The sequence below is a fragment of the Podarcis filfolensis genome (genome assembly GCF_964270895.1).
Source record: "Podarcis filfolensis genome assembly, chromosome: 6".
NCBI lineage: Eukaryota > Metazoa > Chordata > Lepidosauria > Squamata > Lacertidae > Podarcis > Podarcis filfolensis.
In genome coordinates, this window is record NC_139609.1 from 88,607,856 (window position 1) to 88,632,607 (window position 24,752).

Below are 24,752 nucleotides of genomic sequence, written 5' to 3' on the forward strand. Positions count from 1 at the left end.
TGCCTTCCATTGCCACAGATGCTGCTGTTTGTTCATGTTCTGGCTTTGCCTTTGGCATTGGCATCTGGGAAGGCAGATGTTGCCACTTAGGGGTCAGATATGACAGAGGCATCGCCAACTCCTATCTTGGAATATATCAACATTTCTTTATCACATACACAGCCCAACAAGACAATGACAATAATCCACCAACAGCATACAAATCAATATGGCTAACCTGATCCAAAACACCCACCCACCCCACTCACACACAAAAACAAAGATCACCACAGCCAATCACAAAGAAACAATCACACCCTAGGCCAACCCCAACCTCTCTCACCACCAAAGAAACACAAATGAACAGCACGAGCAACGCTGAACCCAAACCCTACATACATTAAGCAAAATAGAAATATCGCCACCCGACCCCCACCCATCTTTCCCCCCTCCACCCCCTTCCCCCCCCCCAATGTCTCAACAAATGAAACTGATTTGTAAAAATGTTACATGGAAAAAATACGAGAGACATTACACATACTTCTGTAAAACAAGAAAATCTTTAATTAAAAAAAAATGTAAAAATAAACACCGAAAAACAAAACAAAACAAAACATTTCAGAATTCAATTTCTGGGTGCCCCTGGAGATTCAGATTCTAATCTTTTGCATTTCTCCTGCATGTCTCAAAGTTTGTGGGCAAACACAAAAGGTCACTTGCCCTTTTCACACATTCAGGGAAAGTGCGCAACGGCCCTTGGGATGGTGCCCACTGACCTATTCTCCAAGCAACCATGAGTGTTATCCCAATTCTCACCCTCTTCATGTGGTCACTGAACACCTGGAAAGGACTTCAGCCACCATTACTAAATGCTGCCAGTGCAGCATGCAGCTGAAATGCTCTCAGTCTTCCCTGCTGCCCTCGTGGCCAGCAAAGAATAGTGGCTGCTGAGGAACATTCATAGCAGTGGAGCACTGCAAAATATATCTTACAGGGAAGGCGAAGCTTCAAGCAAGGAAATGTGTGGGGTATACATATGGAGGGGACGTGGGTGGCACTGTGGGGACGTGGGTGGTGCTGTGGGTTAAACCACAGAGCCTAGGACTTGCTGATCGGAAGGTCGGCGGTTCAAATCCCCGCGATGGGGTGAGCTCCTGTTGCTTGGTCCCTGCTCCTGGCAACCTAGCAATTCGAAAGCATGTCAAAGTGCAAGTAGATAAATAGGTACTGCTCCGGCGGGAAGCTAAACAGCATTTCCTTGCACTGCTCTGGTTCGCCAGAAGTGGTTTAGTCATGCTGGCCACATGACCCGGAAGCTGTACGCTGGCTCCCTCGGCTAATAAAGCGAGATCAGCGCCACAACCCCAGAGTCGGTCACGACTGGACCTAATGGTCAGGGGTGCCCTTACCCTTTACCTTTATACATATGGAAGGGCCAACACTCACTGGTGGTGCTTTGCCTGCAAAGGGTCTCAGATCTTCCACATTTCCTTCTAGGACCTGAAACCCTGCAGAGCAACTGCTGGTCAGTTTAGGTCAGGCATAGTCAACACAGTGCCTTTCAGACATTTTTGACTACAACTCCCATCATTCCTGGCTATTGGCTATGCTGGCTGGGGCTGATGGGTTTTGTAGTCCACAACATCTGGAGTGCACCATATTGGCTTCCCCTGGGATAGGCAATACTGAGCTAGATGGACCAATTCCCTATCCTCCTAGCTCCGCAGAGGCCATAGTAGCTCCTGGTGCTGAAGCTTTTTGTATTTACAAAAGTTCTTTTCAACTCATTGCCTCTGCAGAAGAATGGAAGGCATTTCATTCATTTTCTTGCCTTATGCATGACTTTTTAAAATTCTTGATTATTGCTGTTACTTGTTATTTGGGCAGCCCCGTTCCCATTCTTTTTTCTTGACGTCTTTTCAGACAAGGATATGAATTGCTATTATTTGGTTTCCTCTGCTCGCGCCATACCTTGTCAACCATATATGTGTAATCGTATCTAAATGTAGATGTTTTCATTCTGTGCACCCAGATTGCAACCAAGGGGCCAGGAGATTATAAGGGGAACAACATGATGCACAGCAAGGTATAAAAGCCCACAGGGATATTATTAAGTTTAAATTGCAAAGCGAGAGAGAGAAAAGCAGTGCCTTTTATATTAAAAGCATTTGTTGAGGTTATTTTGTATACCTTATAGAAGAGGGTAGGGAAGCTTTCTTCCAGCCAAGGGCCACATGGTCTCGTGGACAACCTTCTGAGGGCCGTATGCTAGCAGTAGGCAGGTCCAACAGCCAATGTGGGTGGAGCAATGGATGTTTCTCTTGCCTTTGCACAGTTCCCTAGGCTGCATTTCAGTCACACACACACTGGCAAGGGAACGGGGGAGCGGAGGGGCGCATCGCCCCTGGCACCATTGGGGAGGGGGCCACCATTGTGGCTGCCCCCTGGACAAGCGCCACACCCCCCCCACTGCGCTGGGTGCCACGCCCCCATAGTGCCACGCCCCCAGGACACATGCCATGCCCCCGCAGGCAGCGCACCACGGCCCCCAGAATGCACACCAGCCACACCCCTGCCTGCTCTCCGCCCCCCGGTGCCAGACCATGCAGCTTCACCATGGCACACACAAGTCAGATGTTCCTACACACACACACACAAAGTTAGAGAGAGTTCTCAAACCAGTCAAGGAAGAGGTTTGTTTTTTTTGTTTTTTTTAAATAATTTTTTATTAATTTACATCTAGAAGCCAACAAAGCAGACAAAAAACAGAAAAAGAAGCATATTAGTTTCACATCAAATTTTTCACAGCTTATTCCTTTTCTGGACTTCCTTCAGCTTTTCCGTAAATCATCCATAATTATTGTTTATATTACGCATTTCTTAGTTTTGTATTGACATTATTTGTATCTTACTTTCTATTCCCTTTAGACAATATTTCTTAATTTTTCACAGTGCTTCTTTAAATCCCATTAGCGTTATCTGTCCCTCACTTATATATTCCAGATATTCCACAAATTTCCCCCAGTCCTTGATGAACTTTTGGTCTCTTAAGTATCTAATCTTTCCTGTCAATTTATCCAACTCCGCATAGTCTAACAGCTTTATTCTCCATTCCTCCACAGTCGGTATTTCCTGTTGTTTCCATTTCTGGGCCAGTAACACTCTTGCTGCTGTTACTGCATATTGCACGAATTTGCAATCCTTTCTTTTTATCTCATTTCCTAATATTCCTAACAGAAAGACTTCTGGCTTCTTTATAAATGTGTATTTTAAAATCTTCTTCAATTCGTTGTATATCTTTTCCCAGAAGTCTTTCACTTTCTTACATTCCCACCACATGTGGTAAAAAGTGCCCTCTTTGTCTTTACACTTCCAGCACTTATTACATGTCTTATACATTTTAGCTAATTTTACAGGTGTTATATACCACCTGTAAAACATTTTCATAACATTTTCTTTTATCGTCATACATGCGGTAAATTTTAGTCCCTCCTTCCATAGTTTTTCCCAATCCTCAAATTGTATGTTATGACCCACATCTCTGGCCCAGTGTCAAGGAAGAGGTATTACTATAGCCAGGCAAATGCACTCAAAGGGGGGCAGTGCCAGATTAAACCCTGTGGAGACCCCGAGGAAGTCAAAATATCGGTGGGGGGGGGTCCTTACAAATTATCTCCTAATACGTTTTTGAAAGCTTCGTATCTGGAGGTTCCTTGTACACGCTCTCTAGTGGGATAACATTGATCTAAGAAAGCTTGATTGTAATTGTCTTTCAAGATCAAATCAATAGTATTTCAATCCGTTGTCGCAGGGCCCTTAAGAGGCGTGGGGCCCATCAGCCGGTGCCTGCTGTGCCTATTTGGTAATCCGGCTCTGAAAGTGGGGCATGGATGGGGTTCCCCTGCCCCAGTCTCACAGACGCTACTGCAGTGTTAATTCAAGCCAGACTCCTTGGCACACGTCCTATTGCGTAGACCTATTTTTGTAACAATCAGCATCAAGTGAGAGCAAAAGACAAGACAAGCTCAATCAGGCCAGTAGTCTAGTCCAGCATCTTGCTTCCCATCATGATCAGTAAGATGCCTCTAGGAAGCCCATGAGGAAGAGGAGAAGGCCATAGGCATCTCCTGTTGTGGTTCCCCAACAAATGGTATCTAGTGGTACATACTTCCCCTAAATGTGGAGACTCCATATCATGGGTGAAAGCAATGGATAAAGCTATTTGAGGGCTTCCATGTAAAAGAATATGAGTAATGCATCCCCCATGCCAGTGGGAATTCTGGAAACCACAGTGTGGGGGGGTATTCCCTCCTGGTCAATAAATCACTTCCTTTGCAGTTCAGGAGGGATGAGGCAATCTATCCATTTCCATTTCTCTGTTTCTCAGTTTTGTCAGTCTTACATTCAATTCTTCACATTGCTACATCAGGCTGTGAATTCTTGTCAGGGGTCCTTGTGAAAACTGATGGTTATTTTAATGCGAATTTCTCATCTGATATATGAAATTTTGCCTGATATACAAGCATTTTGGCAAGCACCCTTCACTAATATAATGCATTTCTGCAGGCTTCTTTCACTAACATGCATTTGGGGCACTTTTCACCCTAATACACACAGTTGATTGTATATTACATGCCTGGCGAACTGCAGTGCAAAATTCAGAGACATGCAAATTTTTGAAGGGTTCCTGTGTTTCGGTTTGCATGTTGATTCGGAAAGGGCAAATTAGGCAGGTTCATTTTAAAATGCGAACTGAATCAAATTGCTCCCTACCCCCACCCCCCAATCCCTACTCTGAGCAAATCTGGAAAACTTCCTTGCGGATAGTGAGAGACAACTCAGATAACAACCCTCAACTTTCGCCTCCCCTCCCTCTTGCAATATGGTAGGTTTGTGAAAATGTGTGGGGAAAGCAGAGAGGAGGAAAACAGAACTAATGAAAGATCTGGCACTGAGCCACTCAAAGCTAAATCACAAGTGGAAGTGGATATGCATATGGCTTTTTTTCTGCTGGAACTTTCTAGAAATCAGTTCTGGCACCTTTCAGGTGGGTGCCATTGCCATTTGAAGAGAACAAGGAAGGTGTTCGTGGTAAGTTCTGGCACCTCTTTTTCTGGAAAAATAGCACTGGATACGAGAACATTGTAGAGTTGGAAAAGGTTCCAAAAATGGCAACCAAAATTATCAAAGTGATTGCCCCATGGACTGCCCCATGTAGAAAGTTTGCAGTGTTTGGAACAATTAGCTTATAATAAGAGGTGACATGGTAGAAGTTTATATAATTTTGCATGGCGTGGAGAGAGAGAAAAGGTTTTCTCCCTTGCTCATAACTCATAGACAAGCAATGAAGCTGAATGCTGGAGGATTCAAGACACTCAAGACACACGGCCTAGGACCCTCATACCTACGGGACCACCTCTCCCGATATGCCCCACGGAGGACCTGAAGGTCCATAAATAGCAACACCCTAGAGGTCCTGGGCCCTAAGGAAGTCAGATTAGCCTCAACCAGAGCCAGGGCCTTTTCAACACTGGCTCCAGCCTGGTGGAATGCTCTGTCTCATGAGACCAGGGCCCTGTAAGACAGAGTTGTTCTGCCTGGCCTTAGCTTGGAATCAACTTGATCCCCTTCCCCTCTTTCCTCTTTCCTTTTTCCTTTCTCCTTCTGTGATGGAACTCCTATTTGGGGACTCCCCTGGCTTTTTTCTGGCCCACGGAGGACCAGTCTGGATAGTTGGCCTTGGTGAAGATTTGACATTTTCATCCCCAAAAAGTTTTTTATTTGAGTTTCTACTGAAATGAGGCTGCATTTTAATATTGTACTTTAATCTTGTTTTTAAGTTGTATTTTAATCAATTGTTTTTATACCTGGTGTTAGCCGCCCTGAGCCCGGTCTTGGTATAAATAAAAATTATTATTATTATTATTATTATTATTATTATTATTATTATTATTTATTAAACAAAGCACTTCTTCACACAGATGTATAGGATTCACTTCCACAGGAAGCAGTAATGGCCACCAACTTGTAAAAGAGTATTGGGAAATGATCTATAATGAATTGAAAAAAATGTTTAAAGGTACTTCCGCCCCCCCCCAAAAAAAAAAACCAGAGTTCTTTCTGTTGGGGATAATTCAGACTAAAATTCCAAGGTGTCAAAACAGTTTATTTATGTATGCTACTACTGCGGCCCATGTTTTGTTAGCCCAAAATTGGAAAACGAGCGAGGTCCCAACCAAAGAAGAATGGCAACTTAAGTTGACAGAATATGCACAACTTGCAGACTTAACATATAGAATCAGAGAATTTAAAGAAGATTGGAAAACATTTATTGAATATATGGGAAATAATTGTGTATATCTGAAAACGCTGGCAGCATTAAGATAAATTCAACAGTGTACATAAGTGTTGATGGATGCAATAATGGAATACTGAATGGTATAGTTTTTGTAAAATATGCAGGGATTTATGATATGTAAAATGAACCATGGAAAGAGAAAAAGGGAAGTCATTGATATTTTAAGGATGTAAAATAAGTACCGCATTTTTCTGTGTATAAGATGAGGTTTTTTATTTTAAAATTAGGCTGAAAAATTGGCGTTGTCTTATACACGGGTAGTGAAGAGCTGGGATGGGCGATTGGTGGATGCAGCGAGCAGGAGATTGCCAGCAATATTTTTGTGGGTGATTGATGGGTGCGGGAAAGTCCGCTGGCTATTGGCTGCTGCAGCAAAGATGATTGGTTGCTTCGCCAATCTGTGTGTGAGTGGCTGCTGCGGTCCTGCGGGTGAGTGATTTTTGGCAACCCCTCTTCCCCCCAAAAAGCTGAACAACTCCAGACAATCTCCCCCCATTTTCTCTATTTTTAGTCCCCAAAAAGAGGGGGCGTCTTATACACGGGGGCATGTTATACATGGAAGAATACGGTATTTTAAATTGCAAAACAGAAAATGTAAATATATATATATATATATATATATATATATATATATATATATATACACACACACACACTGTATTTTTTGCTCCATAAGACACACGTTTTTCCCTTCTAAAATGTAAGGGGAAATGTCTGTGCACCTTATGGAGCGAATGCGTGGGCCCTGGAGCCGAATTGCCCAGAGGCGAAAAGCAGATTGTGCTTTTTTTTTTTTTTTAAGAAAGAGGGAAGGAGGTGTTGAAACAAAGCCGCTGAGCAGCTGATCGGCAAGCGATCGGGAGGGAGATGAGGGACTCTAGCAATAAAGGAGGCTGCCTGGGAGGGGGAGATAAAAGCACATGGATCCTCAGGATTTTTTGCATTGGGCCACACCAAATTCACCATCAGATCACATAGCATGTTCATGGCTACAGCCTGCACCAAAAAAATCACGCATCCACTGTTTCGTGGGGCCGCAGTGGTGCAAAAACGTGGTTACAAAGCACAGATCCACATGGATTCTCAGGATTTTTGCATTGGGCTACCCCCAAACTCACCGTCAAATCACATATCATGTCTGTAGCCACAGCATGAACCACAAAAATCATACATCCACTGTTTCGTTCAGAATACTTTTTTCTTCTTTTCCTCCTCTAAAAACTAGGTGCGTCTTATGGTCAGGTGCGTCTTATGGAGCGAACAATACGATATAGAGATAGAGATAGATAGATGATAGATAGATAGATGGAAAAAACATCATGGCAGATAAGGCTATCAATGACTACTAGCCAGGATGACTATGGTCTACCTCCATGGTGAAAGGCAGTAATGTTTCTGAAGACCAGTTGCTGGAAATCATGAATGGGGAAAGGGCTCTTGTGCATGGGTCCTGCTTGCAGGTTTCCCACAGGGATACGATTGGCCACTGTGAGACCTGGAGGCTGCTCTAGATGGGCCATTGAGCCGATCCACCAGGCTCTTCTTATGACCTTAGGACTCAGGGATTGCTGAACTAAAGGAGTTCATTTCAGAACCCATTACATACTTGTAAAGCTCCTCTCCCACACTCAACTTCTGTCCTTTCCCCTCAAATGCTCATAAGCACACTATCCGTTCCACAAAACATCACATATTCAGGAGGAAAAATTGCCAGAAGGGAAACTTTCCATCAACTGAAAGACATTATTAGCTCAGGTTAATGAAGATCTAATATAATATGGCTGTTACTACATGTCTGCCCATAATGATTGAATTTTTTTTTCTATGGGGGAATGATTAAATTAACTATCGTGTAGTTCGGAAATTAGACCGAAAAGGTTAACCAACCTTTAATGATTTGGCAATAATAAGAATTTATAAACATAAACTGTAAGGTGCAGCTCAGTAAAGAATAATTATCACTGTTTTATGTTTAGATCACAGCACTAGACAAAGTGTTGTTGGGGAAAGGTTGTACATTGCTTGGAGGCATAAAGAGCAAAGTGGAAGGGTTTTTAGACGAGGGTTTGGCCTCTTGATAAATGCCCCATTACCTCTCTGTTTTAACATGCATTAAGTCTAACTAATGAACATCAATCTTGCTTTAACCTAGCTTGGTATAATGGCAATTCTAATGCAGCTATAAAAATAAAGCTTTTGGGTGATAGCTGTTCAAAGAGTTTAGAACTTCAGAGGCGGTCATAATTCCACACTGCATGCCCTTGGGTCTTCCTTCCATTTTGGACACATAATTTTTGGCAATTAACTTACATTAATGACGAAAATGACAAGCATTCTGTGGGTCAGGCACAGCCCTGCTTCGCCAGGGCTGCTGGCCAAAGGAAGGAGCTGTGGTTGTGAAACTATCACAGCCATCCAGAATTAGCCTTTGTCCTTATTACAGAAATTAATATTGTCCTTATTCCATAAATTAATATTGTGCAGCTTGAAGCACCTGGAAGTACAAGAATGGACTCCTTTTGGAATAAATCATTTTCTAAACAGAAAAATGTTATTCAAACTTTTACCTGAAGAACTTTCTTCATAACAGAATTAAAATTAAAACGATACATCCAAAACATTCATACCATAGGTAGGCAAACTAAGGCCTGGGGGGCGGATCCAGCCCAATCGCCTTCTAAATCTGGCCCACGGATGGTCTGGGAATCAGTGTGTTTTTACATGAGTAGAATGTGTCCTTTTATTTAAAATGCATCTCTGGGTTATTTGTGGGGCATAGGAATTTGTTCATTTTTTTCCAAAATATAGTCCCCCCCCAACAAGGTCTGAGAGACAGTGGACCGGCCCCCTGCTGAAAAAGTTTGCTGACTTCTGATTCATACAATGTTTGTGCTGTCCAGCACAGGCTCAGCATTTTAGAAAAGATGAAATAATCCCCTAGGTCCTGTTCACGTGTACTTTGAACGAGGCAGGTGCCCCCCATCTTATATCTGTGCAGCTGGTTCTTCTCGCCTAAGTGTAAAGCTGACATTTGTCCCCATTTAAATCCATTTTGTTAGTTTTGGCCCAGTTCTCCGATTTATTAAGGTAATCTTGAATCTTGATTTTGTGTTCTGCCTACTTCACAAGGTCATTGTGTGGATAAAAGCCCGGGGGAATGACAAAGCATTCCTCCTGATCTGGAATAATAATAATAATAATAATAATAATAATAATAATAATAGGAATCAATGCTAGATACATCAAATGTGGCTTTCAGCCACACAGGAGAGGCAACAGTCAACCAAGAAACCTTTTCAGCTCATCAACCAGAGCTTTGGCAGTTCTCATCTTAGTGGGAAATGTCAAGAGGCAAACACTGATCAAGACCAACCCATTTAGAAAGAAAAATAAATGTTTGCCCGTTACCCCCTTGAATTCAAGAAGGTCATTTATCACTTGAGCGATAAAGGTACTCTCAGGAAGAGCACTTAGATTTCGGAAACGGCATGTGCACTGACACAATAAAATACACTGTGTGCAGTTGTCACACATCCTAATCCACTCTTGAGTTGCAAGCCAGGAGCATTGCCCCAAATAGGGATTTTGTCATGCTTGAAGTGGCTTTCGGTACATCCGGTGTAAATCTAGACTAATGCAAATGCAGAACATTTCTTTAATTTTTTTTTTAAGTGTTGCTCTTTCATCACAAAGGTTGGAGAGGCGCCAAAGGAGGTGCCAGAATGAGAATATCAAACCTAGGCTTGTAGTGCCTGGAGCGGCGAAGTATTAAAAGTGGCACTGAAAGAGTTGTAGGAAGGAGGAGTGAACAGAGCAGGGGGAAAGAGTGAGTGTGGGGTGGAATAAAAACAGAGAGAGGCACAAGTCCCTTCCCGATACATCAAAGGATAGTGGAGCAAGATAAATGGCTCCCCATCCAGGGCATATAGATACTAGAATAAAGAAGGAGCCCTCACTAGGGATGGGGAAGAAATCTGATTCCGTTCACATTTAAAGGCAAGCCTACTTAATTCACCCTTCAAAATTTGTGCTTCTCCGAATTTTTCAGTGCACTTCTCCATCCAACTAATGTACACAAGCAAGCATACCAGAGGGTAAATTTCACCATAAAATACCTATACTGGTGAAATTAACATACCAAACTGATAAACAGGGGAAATTCATTTGCAAAATGGGTAAAGGTAAAGGACCCCTGATATTTAAGTCCCGTCGTGAACAACTCTGGGGTCTCGCTTTACTGGCCGAGGGAGCCGACGTTTGTCCGCAGACAGTTTTTCCGGGTCATGTGGCCAGCATAACTAAGCCGCTTCTTGCGAAACCAGAGCAGTACACGGAAACGCCTTTACCTTCCCGCTGGAGCGGTACCTATTTATCTACTTGCACTTTGGCGTGCTTTCGAACTGCTAGGTTGGCAGGAGCTGGGACCGAGCAACAGGAGCTCACCCCATTGTGGGGATTTGAACCGCCAACCTTCCGGTCAGCAAGCCGTAGGCTCAGTGGTTTAGACCACAGCGCCACCCGCGTCCCTTGCAAAATGTGTACTTTGGTCAAAAACCACATTCTAAAATATTTCCATTAGGAGAAATTCACATTACAAAATGCTGATCAGTGGGGGGGGGGAATGCAAACTAATATGGAGAGCTGAACCGAAGATTGGAAAAATGAGAAACCGAGAGAACCCGAAATGAACAGATTCATCCATCCCTATTCCTGATATATCAAATTATGGGAGGAACAAGGAAAGCAGTGGCAGGTGGCTAGATGGAATGATCACAGTGGTCCCCTCTCCTGCACGTAGGAGAGGATTAAACCAGTAGGAGTGCTGAGGAAATCTCAGTTTCAATAGACTGCAAAAGTAGATAGAGAACTAGTGAGTGGTCCTTGCAGCTGTGCCTTAAGACGCCATTGCCCATGTTACTTAAATGGGGTGTGCTTTGTTCCTAACTACTTAAATAAGCCATGGTGGAAGTGCATGGTGTATAGGAAGCTGGGTGACAAAGAAGTTTTCGTCCAAGCATAAAAATTGGGTAGTGGGGAGATGTGTGTGTGTGTGTGTGAGAGAGAGAGAGAGAGAGAGAGAGAGAGAGAGAGAGAGAGAGAGAATGACATGAATAGTGGAATAGTGTTTCTCCCTTAGGGAGAAAGTTATGGAGCATTTACCTTGGGACAAAGCATCCATTTCTCAGGGAAAGGACAAATGGGTGTACATAATAGTGTAAGAAGAGCTCTGTCTAGTTAGTCCAGCACCCTGCTCTCAAAGTGGCTGACCATGTGATTATGGGATGTTGCAATGCTCCGCAGCTGGTATTCAGAGACATATTGCTTCCAAAAGTGATGCTAGAGCATAGCCATCACACCTACAGGTCATCGATGGCCTTATCCTCTGTGAAAATCCCTGCCCTGCTAAGATGTCCAAGATTATTGTTATTATTGTAATTTAGATGTTATCAAAGATTTTTTGTGATACAAAACAAACAAATAAACAAGGGAAAGTACATATAGCATCCCCACTTTCAATTCATAGAGTCATTTTTCACAGCTCATTTACATTCGGTTTGAGACACTATTGTCATAGACATTGGGGAAATTGAGAGGGGAGAGGGAGGGTTGGGGGTGATGACCTTTGCATAGTGTTTGTGCGGGGGTTTTGTGTCAGCGTCTCGCGGGCAGGTCCTTTATTTATGTAGTTATTTGTTTTTATTGTCATTGTGAGAGATTGGAAGGCCCAACGCTTGGTTTGTATTTGGTTCTCTGTCCAACTGGGTTAACCCCATGAGCCCCAAGTACAAAGAAGGCTCCATAAACAGTCCTATGTGAGATGGGGAGATGTGGTCACCTCTGATCCTGGATTTTGAGTACCATTAAGGGCTGCAAAGTGAGCAAAACTGATACATGCAGCACAATTGACTATTGTGTCCATGCATGTTCGTTTCAGTGAGCCTTGTGCAAAATAACTGCTCAGTGTATTGTGTCCCTTATCAACTATAGCAGGCACGCCCAACAGGTAGATTGTGATTTACCGGCAGATCACTGGACGTCTGTGGTAGATCACTGGAAGATCACTGGCTCCCCCCAAAGAAGCTCAACAAGTTTGGGTCTCCTAAAAGAAACTTTGATCTCAACCCCAAAAAACAGGGCTTTCCCTTAAAAAGCTCAACAACTTTGAACCCCCCAAAAGGGGGTAGATCACTGCCAGTCTTTAACTCTGTGAGTAGATCACAGTCTCTTGGGAGTTGGCCACCCCTGAACTATAGCATATGAGCTGGGGGGGGGGGTCTTCCAGGCAACAGACTATCTTGGAAGGTTCTGCCAACTCAAACCCTGAAGCTTTCATCTCCAGCTTCTTTGTGGCTTGTTCCTTTCAGCGCACTCCAGTACGATAGCATTCCCTACGTGATTCAGCCCAGGGATGTTTGATGATTTCAGCTGCTTTCAGCCTGCAACCTTGCTGCCTCTGTAAATTTCTGGGAGATAAGTTAAGTACGTTTTTTTGTGTGCTCAGGAAAGTGCTCCAGGTTAATGCAGCAGCTCTTCCTACCATCTCCATTGATATTCTTGTGTGAATACCATCTTTTTTGTTGTGGTGGTGGTTGCTAAAGGTTAAATGGACGCTCCGCTAGTGAGCCACGTTTCCAAGCGCTGCCAAAAACGCCGCCCCACTTTCACAACCCCTGTGGAAGTGGGGCAGCATTTTGTTAGACGCAGCAATGCTTCTGAATACCAGTTGCTGGTGTTCACTCTCCTGCGGGAAGAGTGCTCTTCTTCTCAAATCCTGCTTGCAGGTTTCCAACAAGCATCTTGTTGGCCACTGTGAGAACAGGATGCTGGGCTAGGTGGACCATTGGCCTGATCCAGCAAGCCTCTTCTTATGTCAATGTTTTCAAGAGGGAGGAATTTGTTTGCTTTTTCATGGCTCCCTGGAAGGGGATTACTTTCATGAGCAATAGCAATGGCAGAAGTTTTCTCTGTGTGTCCTCTTCTCTTTTTTGGTAAGGCCCAGGACCCAAGTTTTTATAGCCCTCTAGCAGCTACAGTGCCTCATTTACCAGAAGTAATGTATTTAGTGTTAACTCCAGAAGCGTATACTTGATTCTGACCAAACTAAGCCTCCTGATGTATATTGTGCTTCAAAGACCAAGATGGCAATTTGCAATTCAATACCCTCCCATGTGATTTAAGGTTAAACATTCACGTGTTGGCTAGCAGAGAACAACAACAGTTAACCAACAGTTAACATCAGTTAATCAACCAATCTAGGTGCTTAGAGAGCTCTTCCTGATCTTCTTTAGCTTCTACGGAATCTTCCAGTTAAACCCTTTCATCAACACATACAGGCATACTCCATTTCAGATGATGATTGATTCTATTGTCATTTCCACCTTGTGTAAAGGAACCTACGTGATGACAGTGACGGCCAATGATGCAGACGACGTCACTACAGCCAACGGGATGGTGAGGTACCGGATCGTGACGCAAACCCCTCAGAGCCCATCGCAGAACATGTTCACCATTAACAGCGAGACTGGAGACATCGTCACAGTGGCTGCTGGGCTTGACAGAGAGGTAAGAGTTCAAGGCTTTTGATCAACTATGATGGTGTCGTTTCCTATAAATGTGCCGCCAAACCTTTATGATGTTGTTGCTTGAGGGAAGCAGGGTTGCTTTGTGTATTTTTATATGAATCGCATGTGTTTTTTGCATAAATAGTATTATTATTTTATTAAAATTTATTAAAATTTATATCCTGCCCTTAATCAAAAAGATCTCAGGGCCGTTCACAGAATAAGGGTGGTCCGCAGAGTAATATATTTTTAGTTGTGCTTATGTTTTTAAATGGGTTGTGAGTCACAGCTAGTGACTAGCAAGTTTCATAAATAGTGAAGATGACAAAATAATGGTGTTGATGATGGTCACGAACACACACACCCTTTTGCAGCATAGAGCTATAGCTTCCAGACATGTACTGACTGTGCCAAACATGCTTTTCCTGCTTGAAAGTGAAGGGTCAGAGAGATCAGGAGGAGACTCTGCCTCTTCTGGCACTGACTGCAGTAACTTTCAGAGTCCTGCCTCTTTCTTTGAAAGCCATGGATCTAAAGTGCCAAAATCTAATGTGCGGGGAGACGCCAGTTGTAATGCACCCCCCCTTTCTTCCCATCCTTGCAAGCTGCCTCAAAGCCTCCAAGTTCCCAAGGAGAGGCAGCTGCCCAAACTCTTGCTCTCCCACCCTCCCTGCTTTTTCCTTTCTCCACTCCCGCCCTCCCCGCACCACTGTTTCTGTCTGTTTCTTTCAAACACCTCGGGCTGCCTTTTTCTGCTCGGAGGCTGCATAAAGGCTTTAAGGATTCCGGGCTGCTTTGACACATCCCCGCCAAGCCTCAGAGCGGAAATCCTTGAACGCCGCCTCTGAGCAGGAGGAAGGTGGCCACTGGTGAATTCAGAGAACTTGAGGGAAACATTGACAGCCAGTCAGCAGCCAGCAGTGGGGGACCTGATGGGCCGTCAAAAAGATTTGGAAAGAGAAAACAGGAGGGGTGCCAGGTGGAGCTGGCATGGAGCTCTCTGGCTTGCCTGAAGCAGACTTGTCAGCTACAATTGACCCTTAGGCAGCAGAATCGGCTCATGTTGGGTAAGTCAGTTGGGTAGGTGGAGAATGTTAAAGAGGCTGCGAGTGTCAGCGACTGAACAGAGCCTGAGAAAATTGCTTCCATTGGCTTCATCCCCAGACAGGGCAATTGAACAAAGAAGTTTGTAGCTCAGTGGAAGATCTGCTTTGCAAACAGAAGTTCCCTGGTACAATCCTGGGCATCTCCAGGTTAGGGCTGGAAGGGACCCCTGCCTGAACTCCTGGAAAGCTGCTGCCAGTCCGTGTAGGCAAAGCTGAGCCAGATAGACCAATGATTTGACCTGACAAAGTACAAGACAGCTTCCTATGGTAGTAGGAGGCTTACTGTCACTACTTTGAACAGCAGCCACAGAAAAGCTGAAGGTGTTGCTCTTCGTTTAGCGAGGCTTGGGAACAACATTTGCCTTCCAGCAGAGTATTATTCTGGTCAATGGCTTTGAACAGATTGATTAATTGCAGGTTAGAAGCTGCAGAATCTGTTGCATATTCTCCATTTCCCCAAGAGGTGAGAGCTCCCAGTGGACAGCATGGCTGTTTCCTTTGCACAAGAAAGGAAACAGGCACCTATATGTGCACAGGCACCCATATGTACAGTGGTACCTCGGGTTACATACGCTTCAGGTTACAGACTCCGCTAACCCAGAAGTAGTACCTCAGGTTAAGAACTTTGCTTCAGGATGAGAACAGAAATTGTGCTCCGGTGGCGTGGCGGCAGCAGGAGGCCCCATTAGCTAAAGTGGTGCTTCAGGTTAAGCAACATTTCAGTTTAAGAACGGACCTCCGGAACAAATTAAGTACTTAACCTGAGGTACCACTGTACACAGGAGCATTTCACCACCACTTATGGTCTCCCCGATATGGTTCATTCATCACCTGGGACCCTTCTCTGATTGCCTGGGCCTCAGGGGGCAAAGCTGGTGTCAACTTGGGGCAGGACGTTTTCTGTTGTGGCATCCACCTTCTGGAATGCCTTGCTGCTCGAGATCCATCAAGCCCCAGATGGTTGAAGAAGACCTCATTCTGTGTTATCTTTGTGCTGATGTAATTTGTTGAACACGTTGGGCATTGTTAGCTTACTAATTTGAAGTGATATCTGTGAGTTGGGCATTATCTTTTCTTTATTCTGCTTTTGCTACTGGCTGGTGATATAGTCGCTTTGCTTTGGAGAAATAGGTGGAATAGAATTTTTATGTGTAAGTAAGGAATGAATGATGGCACTGCCTAATACAGTGGTCTACATTATCTGCTCTAACTGGAGATTCCAGAAATTGAATCTGAGACCTTCTGCAAGCAAAGCATATGTTCAACCATTGATCAATAGGCATGCTTACATGGTAGAGCAGGGGTTGGCAAACATTTTCAGCAAGGAGCTGGTCCACTGTCCCTCAGACCTTGTGGGGGGCTGGACTATATTTTTTGGGGGGGGGATGAACAAATTCCTATGCCCCACAAATAACCCAGAGATGCATTTTAAATAAAAGGACACATTCTACTCATGTAAAAACATGCTGATTCCCGGACCGTCCGCGGGCTGGATTTAGAAGGCGATTGGGCTGGATCCGGCTCCCAGGCCTTAGTTTGCCTACCCATGTGGTAGAGCCTCAGAGAGCAATGTGATCAGTACACCGCCAGTACTAGCTAACTCTAGCTAGAAGCTTTCTCTCTTCCAACCTCTTTGCCTTTTTTAAAAAAACTCTCTGCTCTTCATTACCTCCTATCTCTCTTTCCCAAATGGAAACACGAGCCCATTCTCCCTTCCTTCAGATGGAGAAATGCCACCTTCTTTAAACCCTGATGGGTATCCCATTCAAACTCACAGAGAGATCCCCAGCTGTCAAGAGGCCATCTTGCAGCAATTACCTCCCATTGATGAAACATCACTGGAGCATCCTTTACTATAAACGGTCTGCCTATCAATAGCGGGACGGGGGCTAGGGGCTCATGGCTGAACCAGCATTCAGTTTCAAATACTGCCATGCCGTTTGCAAAACTGAATAAAGTCAGGCCCATACCATGGTTGAAAAAAACACTTTAACCCCTTGAAATATTACCTTTGTCTTCAATAAGTAAAGATAGAAAAAGCCACCCAAACTACGGAAGAAGGAAGGAAGCATTGTATGAATTACTGATGGATTTAAAGCTATATTACCTGGCTCCCATTAATGAGGCTATAGATATGGTGACAGAGCCATGTGTCCATTCACTCATTATGACTGCACTTAATTGAATGGATCCCCAAAGAAGATAGTGATAATTGGACTATAGTTCTTAAAAAATATATTAAAGGGAGCTGGTTTCGCAGCAGCCTGCTTTAAGCTCCGTCCTCGCACGACAGCGTAAAATGCCAAAGCAGGACAAAAGGTTGTCATTTCCATTGAGCTAATGAAGGGATTGTTAGGCAAGTAGGTAGTTTGTAGTTCAGGATGTTCAGATGATATTTCATCAATGGGAGATTCAAAGGTGCATTGAAATAAACAGGCGAGTGTAAAAGAAAAAAATTAAGAGGTTGAAAGCAAATGTTGCTGCTGAAACATGTAAAGGGCAAAGGAGGAGAAAGTAGTTTGTTAAGGAATGTTTCAAGATTAAAGAGGAAATGTCAGGCACTGGCAAGCAATATATGGATTAGCAAGAAAAATGCACAGCCAGGAGAAAGAGGGACAGAGGAGTGTTATTAGACATTTTGGTGGAAGGGAATTTTTAGAGCTGTTGCAGAAGGCATACAGAAATATACTAGGAGTGTGCAGATGCCCTGAGATTTGCACCATATCTGTGTCTGTGCATTTTTAAAACATTCCAGTCTGCTTCTGAGTCACACTGTGGTTTCTGCACTTCAATCTGTGTTTGGGGTTCCAAGTTGCTCTGTATAAAATGAGGCAAATCTATTTATTTTTTAAAAAGTTTTTTTGGCCAAAGCGGATAAAATCTACAGGCACAGGAGCTCTTCTAGAGGGAATTAAGGTTGCCAAATTGTAGACGAGGAGGTCTAAGGGACTTTTTGTATGTGATGTAAAAAATGATTGTCTTTCTTCCATAATCTCTTGTGGGTGAGGGGAGCTGAAGTCTGTAGCTTTCTGACTTAAAAATAATCAAGACGTGGCCAAGTGGTTTTTATTCTTATTGTTGTTATTGTTTAAGTTTACAGCTTCATATCGGCCCCTTTTTTCCCTGGTAATTGGGTTGTATCCACAGTATTCTTTAAAAACAAACAAACCCAGACCCTCCACTGCTGTGCTTTAACAGACAAACAAAACACATTTCAGAGCTCCACATGCAACATTTCCAACAGCTTTCCTTCTTGCCAAGCCCATGGACCTCAATTAAAAAAGAGAGATATATAGAATGGCATTGCAGTGGCCGGCTCCACCATGATTTCCATCCATTGAAATTGAAGCTATTTATTTAAATAGTTGTTTAAACATAGGGAGCCTTTTCTTTGGAGTGAAACTAAGCTACCTCCCTCTCATTTGCAGATACACCCTGTGTATAAAGGTAGGGTTTCTGATCACACTAACATAAGCAAAGGTTGCTGGATCAGGCCAATGGCATCCTGTTCTCACAGTGACTGACCAGATTCCCATGGGAATCTGTATGCTGCTGGAAGGACTGTATATTACAACTGTGTGTATCCTATGACAGCATCTTAAAAAGCAGAGACATCACCTTGCCGACAAAGGTCCATATAGTTAAAGCTATGGTTTTCCCAGTAGTGATGTATGGAAGTGAGAGCTGGACCATAAAAAAGGCTAATTGCCGAAGAATTGATCCTTTTGAATTATGGTGCTGGAGGAGACTCTTGAGAGTCCTGTGGATTGCAAGAAGATCAAACCGATCCATTCTTAGGGAAATCAGCCCTGAGTGCTCACTGGAAGGACAGATCGTGAAGCTGAGGCTCCAATACTTTGGCCACTTCATGAGAAGAGAAGACTCCCTGGAAAAGACCCTGATGTTGGGAAAGATGGAGGGCACAAGGAGAAGGGGACGACAGATGGTTTGATAGTGTTCTCGAAGCTACCAGCATGAGTTTGACCAAACTGCGGGAGGCAGTGGAAGACAGAGTGCCTGGCGTGCTCTGGTCCATGGGGTCATGAAGAGTCAGACACGACTAAACAACAACAACAACAACATGTATCCTATAAGCCGTGGAACTGCATTATACTGTCAGTAAAGGACCTGACCCGACCCAAACTATCTGGTGTTTTTCTGTTCCATTGACACCTTCTGCTGGAATGTCAAATGGGCACTCTGCACATGCCCCATTCTGTGGGGGGGGGTAAACTACCATTCCCAGGATTATTTGGAGAAAGTCATGTGCTTCAAACATACTTCAAATGTACATGCTTGCATACACAGCCTTGGCATTATCGCACCATCAGGTCCTCCTGTTTCAATGCTTCACAATCCAGCAAAGAAAAAGTTATCTTAAAAAGAAGCTGTGCAGAATAAACCACAGATGGTGTCATCCCACCTAGCGTTGTAAAGACAGCACAGCTTGCTCGGGCGAGATTATTCTTCACGCCACTGATACTGACAAACAAAGGGATCTGTATGGGCTTTCTTTGGAGGGATTATGTGGCTTCCAGGAACGACACATGTTAAATTGGTGCACCTGAGCCATGAAACAATTGCAGGGAAGAGAAGCTTCTCAGCTGACTCCCTGAAACAGATGATATCCTTGGTCTTCTTTGTCCTGCAGCTTATGGAATAAGGAGTTATTTCAGATTACTTCATGACAGGAGGAAGGCTGTGAGCTGGTGATGTGGTACAGGACTTGCAGCACAGAGAGCAGACAAAGAAGGATGGACATCTCGTGATCATCTATGCTTTGATGGGATGGTAGAGCACCTGCTTCACATGCAGAAGGTCCCAGGCTCAACTCCCTCCATCTCCAACTTGAGCAGGCAGAGATCCTTGATTGAAACACTTGGAGAGCATCTGCCAGTCAGTTCAGATCATGGACCAATTGTCTGACTTGGTATAGGACTCACAACACAGCACAACACAACACATGCCTTGCATGTTGAGATAGACCATCTTTCAAGTTCTCCTTATGGCAAACTATCACCACATTACTATTAACTGAATGACAACCCCTTATTAAATGATTGGGGAAACACCCAATGAGTTTCTTGTGCCACCACTTTAATTGTATCTGAGAGTTTGAACGTCTTTGGTGGCACTGAAGAGGACCACAGTCATCACCCAAGGTCAAAGGTTGGAGATGGGTGGAAAGCCCAATGGCAGAGAACATGCTTTACATGCACAAGGTCCCACATTCAATCCCTGGAATTACCAGGTAGGACTGTTGATTTACCCTGTCTGAAGCCCTATAGACCCGCTGCCAGTGAATGTGGGCAATACTGACCTAGATGAGCCTATGGTCATAGAATCATAGAATTGTAGAGTTGGAAGGGACCCTGAGGATCATCTAGTCCAACCCCCTGCAATGCAGGAAGATGCAGCTGTCCCATATGGGGATTGAACCTTCAGCCCTGGCGTTATCATCACCACACTCTAACCAACTGAGCTATCAATCTGATTCAATATTAAGCCATCTTCCTGGGTTCCTAACTAGGGATGGGCCAATCGGTCAGTTTTGATTTCTCTCAGGTTCTCATTTTTTCAGTCTTAAACTTAAACTTAAGCAGTCTTCAGTTCTTCACTTTGGTTTGAGGTTTTTTTAAAAAAAATAAAAAAGTACTCCTGAAAATTCATCAGTGCAATTCATACGTGCAATTTTCTCCTGATATACACATTTTTGCAAAGCAATTGTCCCTAATGTATTTTGTATGTCATTCTCACTAATACATGCATTTTTCTACACATTATTTGGCTGGAGAATTGCATTCGGAAATTTGGAGAAGTGTGAATTTCAAAGGATGGCTGTGTTTCGGTTTTCAACTTGTTTTGGAAAGTTTGAATGTTGTCTTTAAATGCGAACTGAATTGAATTTCTGTCCCATCCATAGTTCCTACCAACAGCTGAGATACTGATAGCATTTCCCAGCATTCTTGGATACAACTGCACTGATCTCTCTTGCGGCTGGGTATATTTCTCTGCAGCCTTGTAAAGCTTCATCCGGTCTACAGCAAAGGCGATCCAGCCCTCTGGAGAGCTTGAACTAAATATTTTATAAAAGAGGACTTTGAGCACATAAAAAGTGGAGGGAGGGAGGACACAGAGAGAGGGGAAAGCAGAGAAAGCGACTGCATTTCCATGCGTATTGCTGGCATGGCAATAAATGTTGAGACTTCTCAAATGCCACCAGGACTTATTTGAGATAATAAGTATTTCAGCTCTGTGTCGCTTGTAGCAGGAATGGCACTCACTTTCCCACAATCTTCTTTAAACACATAGTCTTTACTAGCACATTCATCTCTTCTTAAAAACCGAAGAGTCAGAGGCTTTTGAATCTCTTCGTATGGAATTTCCCTAGTAAAATTCTTCCAAAAATTACTGGAGCAGGGTCGCGCATAGCACTTTTAAAAAATGCATGAACCCCCAGCTCTGTGATTACCGCTGCTTGGCTCTCAGAAACTGCAGCACTCTGAGATTGGGTTTCTCCACCAAGTGAAAGATAAAAGGGAGAGCTTTCTGGTAGAAGAGTTAGTGGCTTATTTAGTTATGAATGTGGTGGGGGAGGGAACTGAACATTTCTTCATCGTATTTCCCTTTCCCACATACACTGGTGGAAGGAACCAATAATGCTAGAACAAAGTTTTGTACAAAATCAGATAATCTATTTCATTGTAGGGGTTTGGACATGCTCACTCATTTTAGCTTTTATTATTAACAAAATCCCAACGTTCCAACAAGACGGGTTGGGTATAATCTTCCTCGTGCTGTTTAATGAAAAGCATTTCCAGGGCATCTTACAAATCCTAACAATAATATGGGCTCATTTAGGAGGAAAGGTGGGGATTAAATTTAAGAAAATAAAATAAATGATAATGAATAGTAATATTTAAAAATATGAAAACAAGCCAGGATGATGTTCCGTGGGGAGTTAGATGACTTTGCATCATAGCAAGTCTTATCTCACACTTTCCCATCGCTTTCCATATTGCAAATATTCAAGTCTTTGGGGAAAACAGGTTTCGTGTGCAAATCAACTTTAACTGTGCAACCAGAATTTGACAGTATGCGAGTGAATCCCACCTCCAAATAGTGACAGTCCGAATGTGGCAAAGCCAGAATAAATAGCATCATAAAAACCACAAAGCATCAAAACAGTTCCCACTGCAGATTAAAAGCTTGGAAGAATAAATAGGACCCCACTTGGAGCCAAAAGGACATAAATGAGAGTGCCAGGCAAGACTCCATCGCAAAGACTATAGGTTGTGTGCCATAACTAAACTAACTCTCCCTAGTCACCACCTGTCTCACTTTAGACAATGGAGGCACCTGGAGGATGCTCAAACTGTAAAGTGATGGAGATCTTGTGACCCTCCATATCTTGTGGGACTCCAACTTGTACCAGCCCTAGCCATCAGGGATGATAGGAGTTGTAGACCAACAATATTTAGAGGAGATCAGGTACCCCAACCCTGGAGTATGGGAGCAGGTAATCCTCTAAGTACATCAGGTCTCAGACTTTGGACTTGGGACTCTTGTTTCACTGCAGTGCAGCTGATCATTCCAACTAGGCATTTTGCTCATGGGATTCACCATCCCTTGACCCTGGCCCTGCAGTTGATCTCTACTAGAAATTCCCTCTGCAACAAGTGAATTCCTTCCATGCTTTCTTTAAGCTGGGAAGAGAAGGATGAAATACTGATTTGGGAGTATCAGACCAAGGTGGCAGTAACACTTCTGAATGCAAGTTGCTAGAAACCACAGAAGGCGAGAGTGCTCTTCTGCTTGGATCCTGCGTGCGAGTTTCCCAAAGGCATCTGGTTGGCCACTGTGAGAACCAGATATTGGCCTAGATGGACCATTGACCTGATACAGCAGGCCTCTTCTTATGTTCATCTATTTTGCTGGTGGTTATTTTTGGCTGTTGCCATTTTCCCATCAGTTCCCTCTCCTTCTGGTTTTTTGCCCGTCTAAAGATTTACCCTCATCTTCAAGCAGGCGTGTTACACCATCTGTTGCAGAATTTCTCCAGAAAGACCTTGATGTGCAACCAAGTTACATATCTGTGACTTCCCACAGTGTGCAGGTTGTCTCTTGTCAAATGAGAACAAATGGCTATAAGGAAAATGACACCTTTGTTGCAAGGCGGCCTTGTGTTTATTTTTATTTCGGGTTTTATTATTTCCATCCTTGGTTGTGGGGTTGTGGGAGGGGAGAGAGAGAGAGAGAAATCATGAAGAAGCAAGAGAGAAGGGACAAAGATGCTCTGCTCTTACATGCTTGCCCCATGAAGTAAGGGAAATGATCGTTGGGTTTCAGCATGTGTTCCAGTGGAGAAATGAACAATTCAGAGACCACAAGAGCTTGTTCTCCATTTCCCCACAAAAAAATAGGTCCTGATCCAAGAGGAGATATGAATTGACCCTTTCCTCTCATTTTCGTGAGTTGTTCCACATGGCTTATTTGCTGCTTATTTGTCCTGCCCCTTTCCAAGAGATTTGTGAAGTTGAACATTCATTGCATATAATGAACTGCAAACCTCTATGAACAGCATTCATTTCTATGGCATTATTGCTGCTAGCTTTTAACTCTGCGGGCCTGTGCAATAAAAACATAAATACAAAGGTTTTATATGTTAATAAGCTTGGGTATCATTACTAAAATAATCAAACGGTTGAAATTATTCTACTAGGAAATTGTCCCTATTTCTGCAGCAACATTTCCTGTCAAAGGAAACAGCTGATTAGCGCTAAACCGAATTTAGCCAGCCATAGATTTAAACTGTTGGCTGGGAGCTGGTGTTAGTACGAGAAGTGTATAAAATAATCTCACCTCGCTCCATTTTGATTTTGTCATTATGTGCAACCATGACCTTTAATAGCACATTAGTGTCGTGTATAATGTCACTCATTAGCAAAAGGAGTTTCTTTGTGTAACCCAAGCTAATACTCTTAGAAATGTGCTCTGCACCTTCTGGTGAATTAATTGCCGTAATACAAGGACGTGAGGGGTTTGTGGAGGGAGGAGACAGAAGCAGCTTTAAACACACACACACGCACACACACACTATTTAGTCTTGCAGAATGGCATCCACCACACTTCTGATGAATCAGGGTCAAGTCCATGATATGGTGGTGGGGATTGCACGGGATTTGCCCCCGCTGCACTCAGAATCTGGATCACATTTTGCACATAGGAACTCAGGAATGCATTATACTGAGTCATATCATTTAGCTCAGTATTGTCAACACTCATAAGCAGTGGGTCTCTAGCATTTTAGACATTGGACATTCCCAGTTGTATGTGGAGGAGCCAGGGGTTGATCCAGGACAAAGCAAATGTTCTATCTCTGAGCAATGGCCTTTCCCACTAGGCAAGAAGCTTCCAGTCAGCAGGCACAGGAGCTCAAACCCATCCCAATTTAAGCAAAGGCTTGAAACCTCATCTGCCTCCCAGGTCCTTTTCTGGATGGGACCTCCTTGAACCTGCATTTTAATGTTTGCATTTATAGGCATTTGTAAATGAATAGTTTAGATTCATGATAGCCAACACAGTGGAGTCCCTATGTTGCTGGACTCCAACTCCCATCAGCACCAGCAGGGCTGTCTTAAGCATCTGCGGTGCCGGGGTGCAAAGATCCACCTGGTGCCCCCCCCCAGTTGCCCAGTCCCAGGCATGCAGGAGAGCAGAGCCAGCCGGCCACCTCAGCATCTCGCT

At 43.7% G+C, this 24,752-nt stretch overlaps 1 protein-coding gene across 8 annotated transcripts in view; it reads left to right on the top strand.

Moving 5' to 3' along the window:
- CDH4 (cadherin 4) overlaps nt 1-24,752 on the top strand; it is an 806,698-nt gene that overhangs the window by 661,414 nt on the left and 120,532 nt on the right. For all 8 annotated transcript variants that reach the window (XM_083618498.1, XM_083618497.1, XM_083618499.1 and 5 more), the window contains one exon: nt 13,728-13,900. In XM_083618498.1, coding sequence (XP_083474624.1) covers nt 13,728-13,900 — 173 coding nt within the window. The remainder of the gene's footprint in view (nt 1-13,727; nt 13,901-24,752) is intronic.